At 41.8% G+C, this 15,123-nt stretch overlaps 1 protein-coding gene across 2 annotated transcripts in view; it reads right to left on the reverse strand.

Annotated features, from left to right (window-relative positions):
• Window positions 1-236: 236 nt before the first annotated feature.
• The window catches only part of ephb3a (eph receptor B3a), a 55,375-nt gene continuing 40,488 nt past the window's right edge, over window positions 237-15,123 (reverse strand). For both annotated transcript variants that reach the window (XM_089007585.1, XM_089007584.1), the window contains exons 12-16: window positions 15,117-15,123; window positions 12,518-12,733; window positions 11,996-12,145; window positions 8,675-8,868; window positions 237-3,327 (exon numbers count right to left, since the gene is read on the reverse strand). The exon at window positions 15,117-15,123 is cut by the window's right edge and continues 241 nt beyond it. In XM_089007585.1, coding sequence (XP_088863711.1) covers window positions 3,216-3,327; window positions 8,675-8,868; window positions 11,996-12,145; window positions 12,518-12,733; window positions 15,117-15,123 — 679 coding nt within the window. In that variant the 3' untranslated portion in view covers window positions 237-3,215. The remainder of the gene's footprint in view (window positions 3,328-8,674; window positions 8,869-11,995; window positions 12,146-12,517; window positions 12,734-15,116) is intronic.

The following is a 15,123-nucleotide window of genomic DNA, read 5'->3' on the forward strand; positions in this document are numbered from 1 at the left end:
CTCCAGAAACAAAGCCTAGAAAAAACAATATAGCGGTTTAGTCATGTGATGTAATTATTCGGAAAAACTGATTTTAAAACCATACGAATGAATCCATTGCAAACCGTTGCGATATTCCAACTTTGGCGCTAAAACATATTTGCTATTCCTTCTTTTCATCTCTCGGGCCGGATGAGACCTGAAACTGCAGCCTGGTGAACATGCGGGGAAATCAAAGAGAATACCAGACATCTGTTGAATAATTTATTTGCATATGATTATCGTAAAAATATTGAAGGAGAAATGCAGATTTTTCTTCTAGTTTTTCTGGCTTTTTTGTTGTTGTTTGTTTTGTTTTGGGGATATACAATATCTACTACACCTTGAATTGCACGAGAAAAACCCTGCCCTTAGACGCGTATTTTCTTCTTTCTTTGTGACACACAGTTTCAGATACATTATGACTGTTAACACTTTCATATTATTTTTTTGCCATTGTTTGCTTCTCACCAACAAACAAACAAGCATGTAAACAAAGGTCACACAGAGGCCAAAGTCAAGTCAGAAAGCAGAAAGTAGAATGCAGATTGATCCAAAGAGTTATCGTGGGGTATATACAGGAAGTCATTGAGTTAAATTGGAACCGCAGCGAGAAAACATTCAGGAGAAAACGGAGAGGGAAGCGCTCCAACTTTCAATCCACATTTGTGGGTCAGTTCGGTATCAACGTCACAGAACGCTTTCATCTGTTGGCGTGACCTTTTTTTTTTTAAACTCAAACTCTTAACATGTTAGCCAAAGTCAGGGCGACAATTCACGGGTGTCATTCATTTTAAATGCCCCCACACTCCCCAAAATTATCATGAAAAAATTCAATGGAAAAGCACAATTGCCTCCATTTTGTCCTTTGAAAGGGTTCCTCATTCATTCTGGTAAGAAGAAAAAAAATGTAATAAAAAAAAAACATTGAGCCCCTGTTTAAAAAAAACAAACAAATAAAATACACTTCATCAGTCTTAAATTAGCATTCAAAACAATGCGTATCTGTTTCAAATAAGAAAATATGGACGTTAAAGTCCATAGCAAATACCAGCAAAAGCAACATATAACGCGGAAGATTCCAATTTGGCATGCGCGTGACGAACGTGTCCAGCACAGTATCAAGATTGCGGTCTTGCTCCGCCAGGAGAGACCACGAGAAGACTCGGATGCTTTATACACTATTAGAACAAGGAATTCTTCCAGTTCATGTGTGGAAGACATGAAGTTTACGAGGAAGCAGATTTACCTGGAAAGTGTCCCCCGCCCCTCCCACCGACTTATCATCGCGTCCCACAATAAAAAAAAAAAATAACAGGAAGAGAGAAACAGAGTAGATTAAGTAAATCAAATAAATAAATAAAAATCAGTGTGTCATTAGGTTTATTTTGTTTTCAACTGGCAATTGCAAAAACAAAAGGTAGTGCATTATTTTATTTGCTTTTAAATCCAACACAATGGTTGATTTTGTGAAATTAACTAATTCACTGCCATTCCCGAATTTATGCGGGAATTAAAAATATGACATGGAACACCATTTCCGAATTTGTTTGGGTTTTGGTATTTCTTGCAGAGGGTTGCCGATAAAACGCTGGTCAGCCCTCGGGCAATGTTTTCCCTCTCACGAGGGGGCAGCATTTGCCTTTTGTACAGCCGCCCCCACTTGCATCTCATATTACTGCAGAACTTAGGAATTAACTCTTTTTTCTGATGAAAGAAGAGAGTCTAAGGTTTCTTACGCTGCATTGAATGTTAACGTAGTCCTAAAACTCAATATTCAGTGGGTTCTGGAATTTGAGTGAAAATGACAAAAACCCTGGCACTGGAGTGGACACATTTCTGCAAATCAAATCGTCGGGCAGTGAATGAGTTAAATCTAAAAGGACATAGTTTGATTCGAATTTTTGGTTGCATTTACGGGACCAGTAAATTTGGCCATTGGGATTCCTTACTATATACGTTATCGAGTTAGCGATAACTGTTGGTCAAATGAGACAAACTGAATGTGATCCAATTCCGATTTCTCAAATTTGTGGGCCTTCAGGGGAACTGTTTCATCGACGAAAACACTAGAGGATTATGAAAGAAGTGCATGAAGGCACGGAAAAGAAGGCTGCTTCGGTACTTCTATTTTTTGTGACTCCTGTCCTGTCCTCCTTCAGTGAAACTGTTAGCTGGTGGTCTGGACTGACTGTGTTGACAAATAAGCAATGCAAATTCTTCAAACGGATGGGTCACATCAACCAGACCGATTCATTACTTCCGTATTAGACAGTGAAGATGTTTTTTTTTCAACAGCCCGCCAAATTTGAGTCGCAAAACGCAATGACAGAAGCTCGGCGCAAGCTAGCCGGCCGGCAAAGTAGCCTGCAAGCTAACAGGCTCTCGGGCTTCATTTGACGTCGTCGTTGGTAATGTTATGACTGAACTCGGAATTTTAAAGGACAACACTGAGATGTCTGAAAAACTGTGACATCCAGGGGAAGATTTTGGCGTTTTGGAGACATAGGCATACCTAACCAGCTAAATTCATGCGCTAACTGGTAGCAATGAACATGAGTTAGAATGGCTAACCACTGACGCGAACAAAGGCGCAAAAAGCTTTAATGTAGCGGCTCCCCACCTACAAAATCAGAAAAACGTTCTTGGCGATAAACAGTTTGATGCAATCTCGCCACAATTTAGCTTGACGCGGTGCAACAAAATAATGACTTACGTTTTCACATTTTTTTTGCCGTTGTTTTACGATTCCCAATCGATACTGGAAAGAACAAAACTTCAAAAGACACCCACAACAGCTGTCTTGGAATCTTGGCACCGTCTGATCCTTCCAGACCCTCATCCTGGTTTCTCGAGGAGAAGCCCAAGTGGCTCCCAACCAGCGGAAAACGCATGCAAAACATGCAAAACACAACCTGAGAGGGCCCAGAAGAAGTTTGGCTTGATGTCAACAGTCACAAAACCACCAATGAAGAACACACGCACACACATACACACACAGACCGCGATGGAACGTTCCCTCTAGAACACAAAGTCTCCGAGCTCCCGCACAAAAGTAATCCGAGCGGTTCTTTCCTGCCCCGTGGGAGCTTCCCTCCGTTTATCTTCTTTATTTTACAGCGGCTCTTGGCCCAGAGAGTTTTTTTAGGTAGTTTCTCTTGAGCGTTCCGTCACCACGCGGTCACTTTGGTGGCAGCTCACACTCGGATGGGGAGAGTTTGGCTCATTTGTTGCCGTACAATTTCCTCACTGCTGTCCGGACTTTTCCTGTTGTGTCCTGGCAGCGTTCCTCCCAGCCTCAGCAGGTCCCTGTCGGTGACAAATCGGACAAATTTAGCGGCGGGTGAAACGACACATAGTCAGATTTCTGTTCGGTCGGTCGGATTTTACCACCATTTCAAATCGTTCAACCAGATACGTGTGTGTGTGTGTGTGTGTGTGTGTGTGTGTGTGTGTGTGTGTGTGTGTGTGTGTGTATATATGTATATATATATATATATATATATATATATATATATATATATATATATATATATATATATATATATATATATATATATATATATATATATATATTCTTACTGTCCAGGGTGGTGATAGGTCACTGCCCTAAGGGTGGGAGGAGCAGAGGACCATTTCCTGAGGCTACACTGATTGCTTCAATTGTCCTGACTGATTATGGTCTACGACTGGCCTGATTGCCCCATTTGCTCTGGTATCACCTCATCAGCATAACTAAGCCTGTGTGGTAACGTTCTGAGCTGTGTTGGAACCTTTTCATCGATGGACCACTCCTGTACGATTGAGAGCTTACAAAGATGTATTCGCTATTGAGCTAGCTAATTGTTTTTAACTTATTCACTGCCATTCCTAAATTTATTCGGGTTTTGGGTTTTCTTGTTTGCCAATAAAGCACTGGTCAGACCTCTGGCAATCTTTTCCCTCCCACAAGGAGCAGGATTTGTCTGTTGTACAGCCGCCCCCATTTCAAGCTCAGACAACTCCATATAATTTAGGAATTAACTCTTCTTCTGATGAAAGAAGAGAGTCGAAGGTATCTCGTGCTGCATTGAATGTTTATGTAGTCCTAAAACTCAATATTCTGTGGGTCTTGGAATTCGAGTGACAATGACAAAAAATAATTGTTTTTAACTTCTTGCATGACACATGTAAATCAATGTGAGAGTCATAAATTCCGTTTTTATGGGGCATTAAATTAGTGATTGGACGAGATTTTGGGCGAGGGGGGTGTTAATATTAGCGTGTCAAGCTTTCTGATGGAACTACAAGGTTATACTTAATTCATTGGGTTATTCAGACAAAAAACAGGTATCCACTTTTGAAATTTCTGCAACATAATTCATTGTAAACGTATTTTGCGGACCACCGAGGTATCGTTTGAAATGCCTTCCAGATAGCATTGCCTTCCATCTCCTCTCTCTGGGGATGCTATCTTGCCGACAGCCGTTACAATCACGCGCTGACAACACAATGCCTCCTCTTCTCACCATCTCTTGCAAAGGCATACAGATGAGGCCATAAATTAATCATTGGCATGTCATCAGCGCACGCGACACGAAGCATAACACGCGTACACGCTCACCGCGCACACTTCTTTCCCGTAGCCCCAAGACGGCGCCGGGCGCACCCTTCCCGGTGCATCAAAAAGCTCATTAGCAAGCTAATTAAACACATTTCTCTGTTTTAGCTTCTCCTCAATCTCCCTTATTGCTCCCACTTCATCACCGCCTGCTTTTCCACATCAGCGGTCCTGGATGCTGTCTGTTCTCCCACCGACATTACAGAATCTTGCCAAGTGGCGGGAGAGGGATTAAACTGAGGTCAACCATGATATTTCCACACACAATTAGCTTGCCTGAGTCCAAATATTGGCATATTGCGTGGCCTTGGTGGGGGGTTGGGGTGGGCTGGCACACCACCTGGATACGTGACATGTCACCCTTACTTTTCGCGCCCATCCGAAGCAGAATGGCAAGAGAGAGGCAGCAACAGACGACGTGTTGCTTAATTGATGACACAGAAATACTTTGCAGACGTGAGTGCTTGGGCAAGCCGAGGCGTCTTTATTTTCACGCACAAGGTAACTCAACACGCGCTACGTCACTGGAAATGTTTCGAAAGCCTTAGCAAGTAAAACCCCAAAGCGCATACAAAGCACAAATATGATTTTTGAAGATCTGATTTGAAAAATGCTTTGAAGTACAAACGAACAAAGGTACATACGAACAATTTTGCGGGTATGTTTAGACAGAGTCTCTGCTAACAGTAAGTTAGATTTTGTATTGCATGCCTTTTTCCGTCCGAGCTCGCTTGCGATTGGCTGCGCACTGTGCTCACGCACGCACACAGACACGTTGGAGGTTTCAACGGCTGTTTACGCGACGGACGTCAAGGCTGATATATCATGCTGAAGCCCCGATCCGTTGAGCTCGCTTACGATTGGCTGCGTAGAGTATGTGGGCGGGGAGGAAATCCATCTTCCTAGTTGACGCTGCAGGAGGACGTGATGCATAACAAAAAGTAATGGCTGCTGGCACGTTATTCAGTAATGACGTGCCAGCAGCTACAGTAATGGCTTACTGAAGACCCAAGGACATATGTTGTCGTACCACAGTAGATGAGAATTTATTTTACAAATGTTAGAGCGTCTGTGTATTATACATGACCGTTCAGTGTTTGAGTTAATCATACATTCCATACAAAATATAGCACCGAAGCAACTTATGAACAAATTCACCTTACGAACGACTGCTCAGGATGTATCTCGTTCGTAAGGTGGGGAGCGTCTGTACTGATCACAGATAAGGAGGAAAAAAAGAAGGATTTAACACATTGGTGCCGTATTCTATTAGCATGTAGCATAACAGCTAAATGCTGCTTGACCATGTTATCTTTCGACTCTTTAGACTTCAGAGTGCATATTTTTCTTTACTGTATTCAAGAGAAAGCATTCAATAGTTCATAGAGCAGTAGTAGAATTTTATCTCTGCTTTAAATACATTCTAAACGATAAAAACATACTTTTTCAAAGACAGGTATTCCCAGGTATACAGATATATACAGATCGATCGCTAAATACGTCACCAAAAAATAATCAGAGAAGTAGCGTTTTTCAGAGAAGGATCAGATTCAGACGTGCCAGCAGAGTCACATTTACCGCGCTCGCCGTTGAAAGAACAAACGATCACCGGGCGCACGGGCACCTATGAATACGTTTACCTCACAGAACGGCACAGGCGCGCGACCGTCTGGCAAAAACAAGCCTTCCATCCCTGAACAAGCGAGGGTTTTCACTTTCAAAACAAGCTAAAAAGCGACAAACCAGACAAGAGGGAATCTCATTTGCTTCTTTGTGAGACTGCCATATTTGTCTTTTCCATGACATCTTATTCCAACAAGCCCGGGGGCGCAGAGATCGCTCCGTGAGAAGGAGGCTTCATCCTCAGCTTTAACGGTCGTCATATACAATCTTCGGGACATTTTCACGTCGGGGTCAGAGAGCAGGTAGTGGATCATCGTTTTATTTTTTCTTTTGCCGAGATGAGCTTCTATTGCGGGGGCAGAACAAAATATAGTACCACACGTTCTTTATTGGTGGTGGGAATCAAAGAGCAAAGACTTTATTGTGGTATCTAGTGCCGCAGGGGTGAAACAAACCAAAAATCGACTTTGAATCAAAAATGATTTGAGTGCATCGAATCAAACCAAATTGAGTAATTAAAAAAGTCTAAATAAAAAAGTATTTTATTGTGCGGGGGGTCGGGGGGCTTGGAAGGAAATGCCACGTCTACCATAATGTCAAGTTCATTCTTGTACTGTACGTACTATACGTAAAAGAACAACAAGCAAACTCATTGCATCGTATGTTTTCAAATTGAGCCGCACTAGATGGAATCAAATCGCAATCGCACTGAATAGAACCAAATTGTAGAGCCGCCACGTTATGTTTGTGCTTTTTTTTAATCTACGCTAAGCTAACCTTACCTGCACTCGTTTTTTCCCCCTTCACTCAAGTATCTATGCTTCTAAGGAACACAGTGTGAGTACTTTGGGTTCATTATGATCGATTACACGATAACGGCTCAACGTAGCTGATCCTCAATGATGAATGCCCGTCACCATGTCATTAAACCCGACTCTTTGATTCGGGTGGGCAGTCACATGACCAAAAAAAAAAATGCAGTCGGATTTCACACCCATCTCGGAGAGGAAAAAAGCTCCTTTCACTCCGCAGTCACCCCCACTGAGTTGTTGCACAGCGGGGTGGCTGGCTCAAAGATGTGTTCACAGAATCCTTTCCTATTAGTTCGACACCAATTGGACAAAAATAATACCTACATCACAAATAACTACACCCTATCTATTACCTGAAATAAGAGTTTAACAAAAAAATCTACTCACTCTCAAGGTCTGACTTACTTGCCTGGACAATTGGGCACAGACATATGCAAACCGCATGAGAAAGATCAAGAAGTGTTAGCTAACGGAGGGCATCCAAGATAGCGTTCGGCAAAACGCCACATAGCTCATTTTACGGGTTTTGGGAGGAGGATATTCAGATCAGATGAATTGAGTACACAATATGTGATTTATCAAACCTGAGATGATTTGCAGAGGGCGATTTTACTGCCTTGACTGAAAGGCGGGGACACATTAGATAAATGAGTGGTGGACAGAAGGGTGACATGTTTGTGCTATAGTTTGTGAGATGCCAGAAACTAAATTTATCATGACAGCGATTCCACTTTGGAGATTCTGATTGATTCGAGGGCTTACTTGTAGCCAGTCACAAGAAGGAGTCATGCCATATTTCTAATGCTTCAGTTTACATACAGCCACGAAATTGTCAGATGCGCCAGGGTGTGTCAAAGAAAATGTTCTTGTTCCCCCTAAGGGTTCTCAAAGTTCAGATTGGTCAACAATTAAGAATTGAATAATGAACCAAAAGATCAACATTTGAAAATACAACATTCACTGAGGGTGTGCCTGATAGTTTTCCTTATACAATGGGAAATACGGTACCTAAGAATGATGAAATGCTAGTTCTGGTGAATTGGAGGCCTTGGAAAAATGATTTCCTTGAAAGTAACATTTTATTTCAACTGCAATTAACTCATTCACTGCCTTTCACGGATTTATTCGGGAATTGAGAATATGACATGGAGCGCCAGTCCCGAATTTGTTCGGGTTTTGTTTTTCTTGTTTGGGCTCTGATAAAGCGCTGGCCATGGCCTCTGGCATTGTTTTTTTCCCTCCGACAAGGCGGCAGCATTTCCCCTCTTCCATGTTCGTGCTTTGTTCCAGCTTCAGCTGTTGTTAAAGCACTTTTTCAAACAATATGTATCTATTGTATTGCATTTTGTACAGCGCCCCCATTTCAAGCTCAGATAACTCAAGACCCATATAACTTTTCTTTTAACTCAATTAACTAAATTAATTTACCCATTTTTTCTAATGAAAGAAGAGAGTCTACGGTTTCTTACACTGCATTGACTGTTTATGTAGTCCTAAAACTCAACATCCTGTGGGTCCTGGAATTCAAGTGACAATGACAAAAACCCTGGCGCTGGAATGGACACATTTTTGCACGTTTGGCAGTGAATGAGTTAAGGACGGAAGCTCAAGCTACACTTACCCCGAGTACGTGCTTGTCACCACCTTGAGGCTGCCGGCGTTCCGTAGCAGTTTGTCCAACGTGTTGACGATGCGCGAGAACTTGGGCCTCAGGTTGCGCTCCTTCATCCAGCATTCCAACATGAGTTGGTGCAACACCATGGGGCAGTCCATGGGCGGGGGAAGCCGGTAGTCCTGCTCTACTGCAGTCATCACCTGAATGACAGTTTCAGACGGCTTTATTCATCGCACTTGGTATACTCTCAAAGGAGACGGGGATTTCTATTTCCAAAGTAAAATCACTTCTGACAAAAGCTAAAATAAAATGGCAGTTCGTTTTCTTTCCAAAATAAAATCACTTCTAACATCACAAAAAAATGGTGGTTCGTGATTCAGGGAATATCAATAAATGTTAATCTTCTTCTTTTCCTTTCGGCTTTTCCCTTGAAGGGTTGCCACAGCAAATCAGCGTCCTCCATCTTCAGAGGTTTGATTCGTATGTTTGTATCAATAAATTTTAATGCAGATTTAAAATTCCCAGAGTAATCTGAATACACATCAGACGGGAGCGCGGGAACTCAACTTTATTTTTCATGTTATTAGGATGCTACATGTTGACATGCTATGGTAGAGATTTTAAACCCCCTTCGGTGCGAGAATGCTTCCGAGGGGGGCCAATATATATTCCTATTTCCACACGCACACACACGCATATTCCTGGTGGAATTTATAATTTTTCGGGGATTATGGTTGGGTAACTGAAATAAAGTGAAAAATTCTGGAAATCAAGAACTCATTGTGTTCATTGGCATTTGGGATAATTAAACTATATGGCTGTAAAGTGAACCAATTATTCTTGATATAAACAAGATGTAAGAATTTTTATGTATGTATTATTTGTATTTGACGTAGTTTGGACAGTTATGTAAATAAAGAATTAAATGCATTGGATTTGGATTGGATTTGCCTTCATTAGTCTCGCAGTGGAGAAATTTACATTTCACAGCAGCAAAGTGCTGCATGATGGTTTTGCTACTTCCACATTATGATTATGATATCAATATTGCTTTTCATCAATTATGGAAGGGAGTGCGAGAACTAGTTGGTGAATTGAATGGGTGCGAACAAGGAAAAAGTGAAGAGCCACTGTGCTAAACATTTGTGATTGTATCTTTTCAGGTAATAATAATACATTTCATTTTTAAGCGCCTTTCAAAACTCTCAAGGTCACTTGACAGTCACAGGATACGTTTTTCTGCGGGTGAGCAGCGGCGGCCACATGCACTAGCGTTCACTCAACCCGGAATAACTCAAATATTGTAGATAGAAAACTAGATAGCTAATAGATAGCTGAATAGCTAATAGATATTTATAATAGATATGTTTCCCGACTAAAATAGCTAGCTGGATGGATAGATAGATAGATAGATAGATAGATAGATAGATAGATAGATAGATAGATAGATAGATAGATAGATAGATAGATAGATAGATAGATAGATAGATAGATGGATGGATGGATGGATGGATGGATGGATGGATGGATGGATGGATGGATGGATGGCTGGATGGATGGATGGATGGATGGATGGATGGATGGATGGATGGATGGATGGATGGATAGATAGATAGATAGATAGATAGATAGATAGATAGATAGATAGATAGATAGATAGATAGATAGATAGATAGATAGATAGATAGATAGATAATATGTTTCCTGACTTGACTTGAATATTGCATAATTTCTGCATTTTATTTTATTTTTTTAACGGGCGCTCAACTACTAAAGGTAAGATTGAGACACGGCGAATATATGCGCCGAGGAAGACGCAAGTTGAATGGAACATTTCAAGCGTAGTATAAAAACATTTCAAGTGTAGTATAAAAAGATTCTACAGATGCAACAATAAGCCTCACTATTACATACTAACAGTTTCCGTTGACACACAAGATTCTCCAAAAATAGATGGGTGGAGTTCTGTGAAATCTCACTTGCTGGAATTTCACGAGGTTTGGTGTATTTTTTTTCATATGGTTTAAAATTCTACAATAAAAAAAAGCCAACCGGAACTAAAAAACATTACCCCCCTCCCACCCCTTATGCAGTCCTCCACTCCTCCTGCCTACATTTTCATTTTTATAGATGAACTTGCGGCAGATGAGAACTTCTCTCTCCATCTTCTGTTTGTTGACTGTTGCTTATTGAGCAAAGTCTGCGGCACAAAAGGCAATGAGAGAACAATGGCGTCCCTTGACTTTGATATTTTCATTACCGCACGCGGATTAGATTTGCTTTTTTTGTGTTACTGGCAATTTTCAATGCGTCTCCCTATTTTTTGGGGGGTTCTTTGTTCTTATATGCATTACAAGTGTGACTTTGAATCGCAGCGCCGGGCAGATATTCCACTGTGAATCACCAAGCAGTGCGAGTGTGACGGAGGGACACAATTTGCTGTGAACTCATTGCTGGAGTTGCGACGTGACGTCTGTGTGTTGCAGATAGCCTGGGGGTAACAACAGCCCGTGTCTGAGTGTGTTGGTGTGAAATGGTTGGGGAAATGGAGAGGGGGGGGGGGGGGGGGGGGGGGGGTTTGCAGTGTGCATATTTGGGAGGATTGGAGGACCAGCAGACGAAAGTTGTAAATAGGGTGAAATAACGCAGAACACAGACACACTGCTGCAGCGAGGAGATAAAGAGCGAGCCCAGTCAGATAGTGGAGACCAGACTCGGCCCCAAATGTAAAGCCGCGCGTGCCCTGGATCTCCAATTGTAATGTTTGGGACTTTTTCAAGGATTTGTATTTTACTAGAGTTCAGTGTTCAATCATTTATGTAGGTATGTAAGTATTTCTTTATTTGTTCTTGTTTATTTATTTTATGTATTTATTTATGTATGTATTTATTCATTTGTTCACTCATTATTTATTTATTTATTTATAATCAAAGTCCAAATTTGGAGGTGTGTGCCTTCAGTCTAGCCACAACATATAAGGCAGCACTGTAAAAGACACGTTGCAGTGGGGCGAATGTCACGTTGTGAAGAGCAAGCGGCAGACAAACTAAACTAAATAAACTTTGATAATAATCGCTGTTGTCACAGAGCTGAGAGATTTGCCCGTGAATAAGCATTGTATTTCTTGCTGCCACCATTTTAAGACATAGAAAACAGAAAAACCTGCGAATTGCGTCACTCAAGTCACCCTCGTATTTGTTCCCCGAATGAAATGCAGCATGAGAGTGTTTTTACCGCTTCTGAGCAAAAGAACGACTAAAATCAGACCACAACGTAAAAGTCCGTACGCATGTATGCGACACGTTTGTGGACACGGTGCTGACTCACGTCCTGGTTGCTCATGTCCCAGTAGGGTCTTTCTCCATATGACACCACCTCCCACATCACGATGCCATAACTCCACACGTCGCTCGCACAGGTGAACTTTCTGAACGCAATGGCCTCTGGTGCCGTCCATCGGATGGGAATTTTCCCTCCCTGCACAAACACAAACACACACACACACGCACACACACACACACACGCACGCAGGGGGTGAACGGTCACCGTTTGGGACCTCAGTTGACTGGTTGTGTTGTGCTATTACTTAATTTTTTTTGCAAATTTATTTCAAAAGGTGGACTATTGTTTTGCATAAATTGGCTACAAATGTGATTTTTTTTTTATCCATTCTGCCTATGTATCAGATGATTTTAATAAACCGTTTTATAATAATTTAACAGTCCTGATTGAATGTTTTTTTCTTCATTATAATCATGGACCCAGCTTCTTGTTTCATATCAGATAGGGACATTTTCTACTAACAAAACCTTAACAAACAGCAATACACACACATACACCACTACTCACCAGTGAGCTCGTGTAAGTAGGGTCAGACGAAGTGTCATCCAGAAAGCGTGACAGACCAAAGTCTGAGACCTTGCACACCAAATTGCTGTTGACCAGGATATTGCGGGCAGCAAGGTCTCTGTGCACGTAGTTCATGTCCGACAGGTACTTCATTCCTGAGGCGATGCCCCGCATCATCCCCACCAGCTGAGTCACTGTGAAGCGGCCGTCGTTTAGCTGAGGACACAAGAGGATGGCGTTTGAGTAGAGGAGAGGGAAACAAAACAAGAGAGCAAAGGGGGTTGGTAGGGAAAAAAAGGCAGGATATAGTCGAGGGATCCATCCGAGACAACCGGTCAGTCACTGAGCCCATAAACATGACAGCTGTCATCGTGCATCATGACAATCATTGACAGGTGACCTTTTAGGTAAATTCTGTCCAACCAATTAGATCTTTATTTTTTTTTTAATGGAGGCTGAATATTGTACTGCAATATTGAACTTGAGGTTTTTTCTGTGTCAGTGCCCTGTAATTGGCAGGTGATCAGTCCAGGGTATACTCAGACTTCCACCCCGCTAGCTGCGATAGGCTACATTATGCCTACTACCCAAATGCAGATTTTTTGTCCGAAAGATCGCAAATGAGTCTCTGTTTTCTTCTTTTTTTGGCTGGCCTTCAAAAAAGGGTCAAGTTTCATTGTATGTATGTATGTATGTGTGTGTGTGTGTGCGTGTGTGTGTGTGTGTGTGTGTGTGTGTGTGTGTGTGTGTGTGTGTGTGTGTGTGTGTGCGTGCGTGCGTGCGTGCGTGTGTGTGCGTGCGTGCGTGCGCATGTATTTTTTTGTTTGTTTACTCAAAGCAAATGGGAATAAACTCCAAATTTGTCACGGATCAGCACTCTGTCGCAGCTCAAAAAATCTGAGAATGAGAGCGCAAGTCCCCATGAGAAACGTCAATCCACAATTGCGTTAAAAATTGCATTTGGCAAGGCTGAAATAGCAAATTAAATTTTGCGGAACAGAAGATTTCTTGCAAGTCAAATTCAACACTGCGGATTACAATTTTTATGTTAGAACGTAAGCGTTTTTTGCTCCAAGTTGTACCACTTTAAAAGTGACTTTAGAACTCGAGGGTGCTTTTGAGTCATAGTTGGTGTGACAGTGTGACCCGGGGAGGACACACATGATGTTATGTTTTTTGTTTTTGTTATTTTTCTGATAGGACAACTCGCTCGGAACAATGGCCATAGGGAAGGGACAGACTGAGTGGACATTCATTTCTCTATTAACAGCCCCAAGTACATCAAATCAAGGCGCACTTTAACAATTGCGTTGACTTCCTTGGACGCATTTTCTGAACACGAATGGCGTCGTAAAAACCCTCAAAACATTCATTTGACTCTTTCTTCCAGTGATTTTAATGAGCAATGACCACAACAAAATTTTAAAGTGCGTTCGCTGCTGTGTTTACGTACCATTTAACGCGCTGCGGCTGATTAATTATACAGCTGGCCAATTGATGGTGATGCACGTAGCCGTCATAAATGTCTCGCAGCTCACTCAGGTAGACCCAATTAGGAATTTAAAAGTCATAAAATGGAACTGGCCAATAAATATAGACGGAATTAAAGACATAAATGAATTGATGAAATTTGGGGTATTTGTAAAAATCTTTTTGGAACTGGCGACGCCTATTTGAAAATGGCAAAACTGCAGGACCTCCATTTGCGGATGATTTCAAGTTGGCCATTGCGACCGTTTTCCATTTCAAGATTGTGTGTCTATGTGATATGCACGGTTGGTGGATATGCTCTATCTAAACAGAAAAAAAAGGTTGGTGAAGGTCAAAATACAGATTCACGAAAAACAAAGAAACTCCTTTTGAAACAATTTTAACCCTGCAAAGTTGTAAATATTGTATATGATGCCTCATTTCTCATCCTGTCTTTGTTCGGCATATTGCGGGATCGGCACAAAACAAACAACAGATCGCGTACGTATTCCATAGTCACGTAAAGACTTCAGGAATACTTTGAAGTAAGAATTCAAAAGCAACAGTTTTCCACCTGGAGTTTGAGCAAAAAAGTGTCAGCATCGCTTAAAAGCGTCATGCCGAGACACAGCGCCTGCCGACAAATGTTAGATTGCACATTTAATCTCGATCACTCAACAAGTCAATGCCTCGGGGTGTTTTATGAAGCGTAGCATATTCCGCTAACCCGGGGGGTTGTTGTGAGAGACTGCCATTTTGGCTTGTTTTGAGAGATGTTCCTCAAGAGGGGAAACAAGATTAGATGCTCAGATTCACCAAGAAAATGTATCTCTCAGACAAATAACCTTCCAACCAGATTCCGTATCTTTCACACGCAACAAAGCATTTCACATACCCCGCCCCCCAAATAAAAATAAATAAGCCCCCCCCCCCCCCCCAAAGAAAAAGATGAAACACACAAAAAATGACTCTACCCAAAAGCCACGCCCCCCAAAAAAATTCTACTGGCCTAGACATCCCTCATCCACACACACACACAACCACACACACAAACACACACGCACACACACACACACACACACACACACACACGTGGTGATGCGGTGAGCACTTGCCATCAGGCACTTACCCGCAGG

This window comes from Hippocampus bargibanti, linkage group LG11 (assembly GCF_051943395.1).
Source record: "Hippocampus bargibanti isolate YZ-2025 linkage group LG11, ASM5194339v1, whole genome shotgun sequence".
In the NCBI taxonomy this organism is placed as follows: Eukaryota; Metazoa; Chordata; class Actinopteri; order Syngnathiformes; family Syngnathidae; genus Hippocampus; species Hippocampus bargibanti.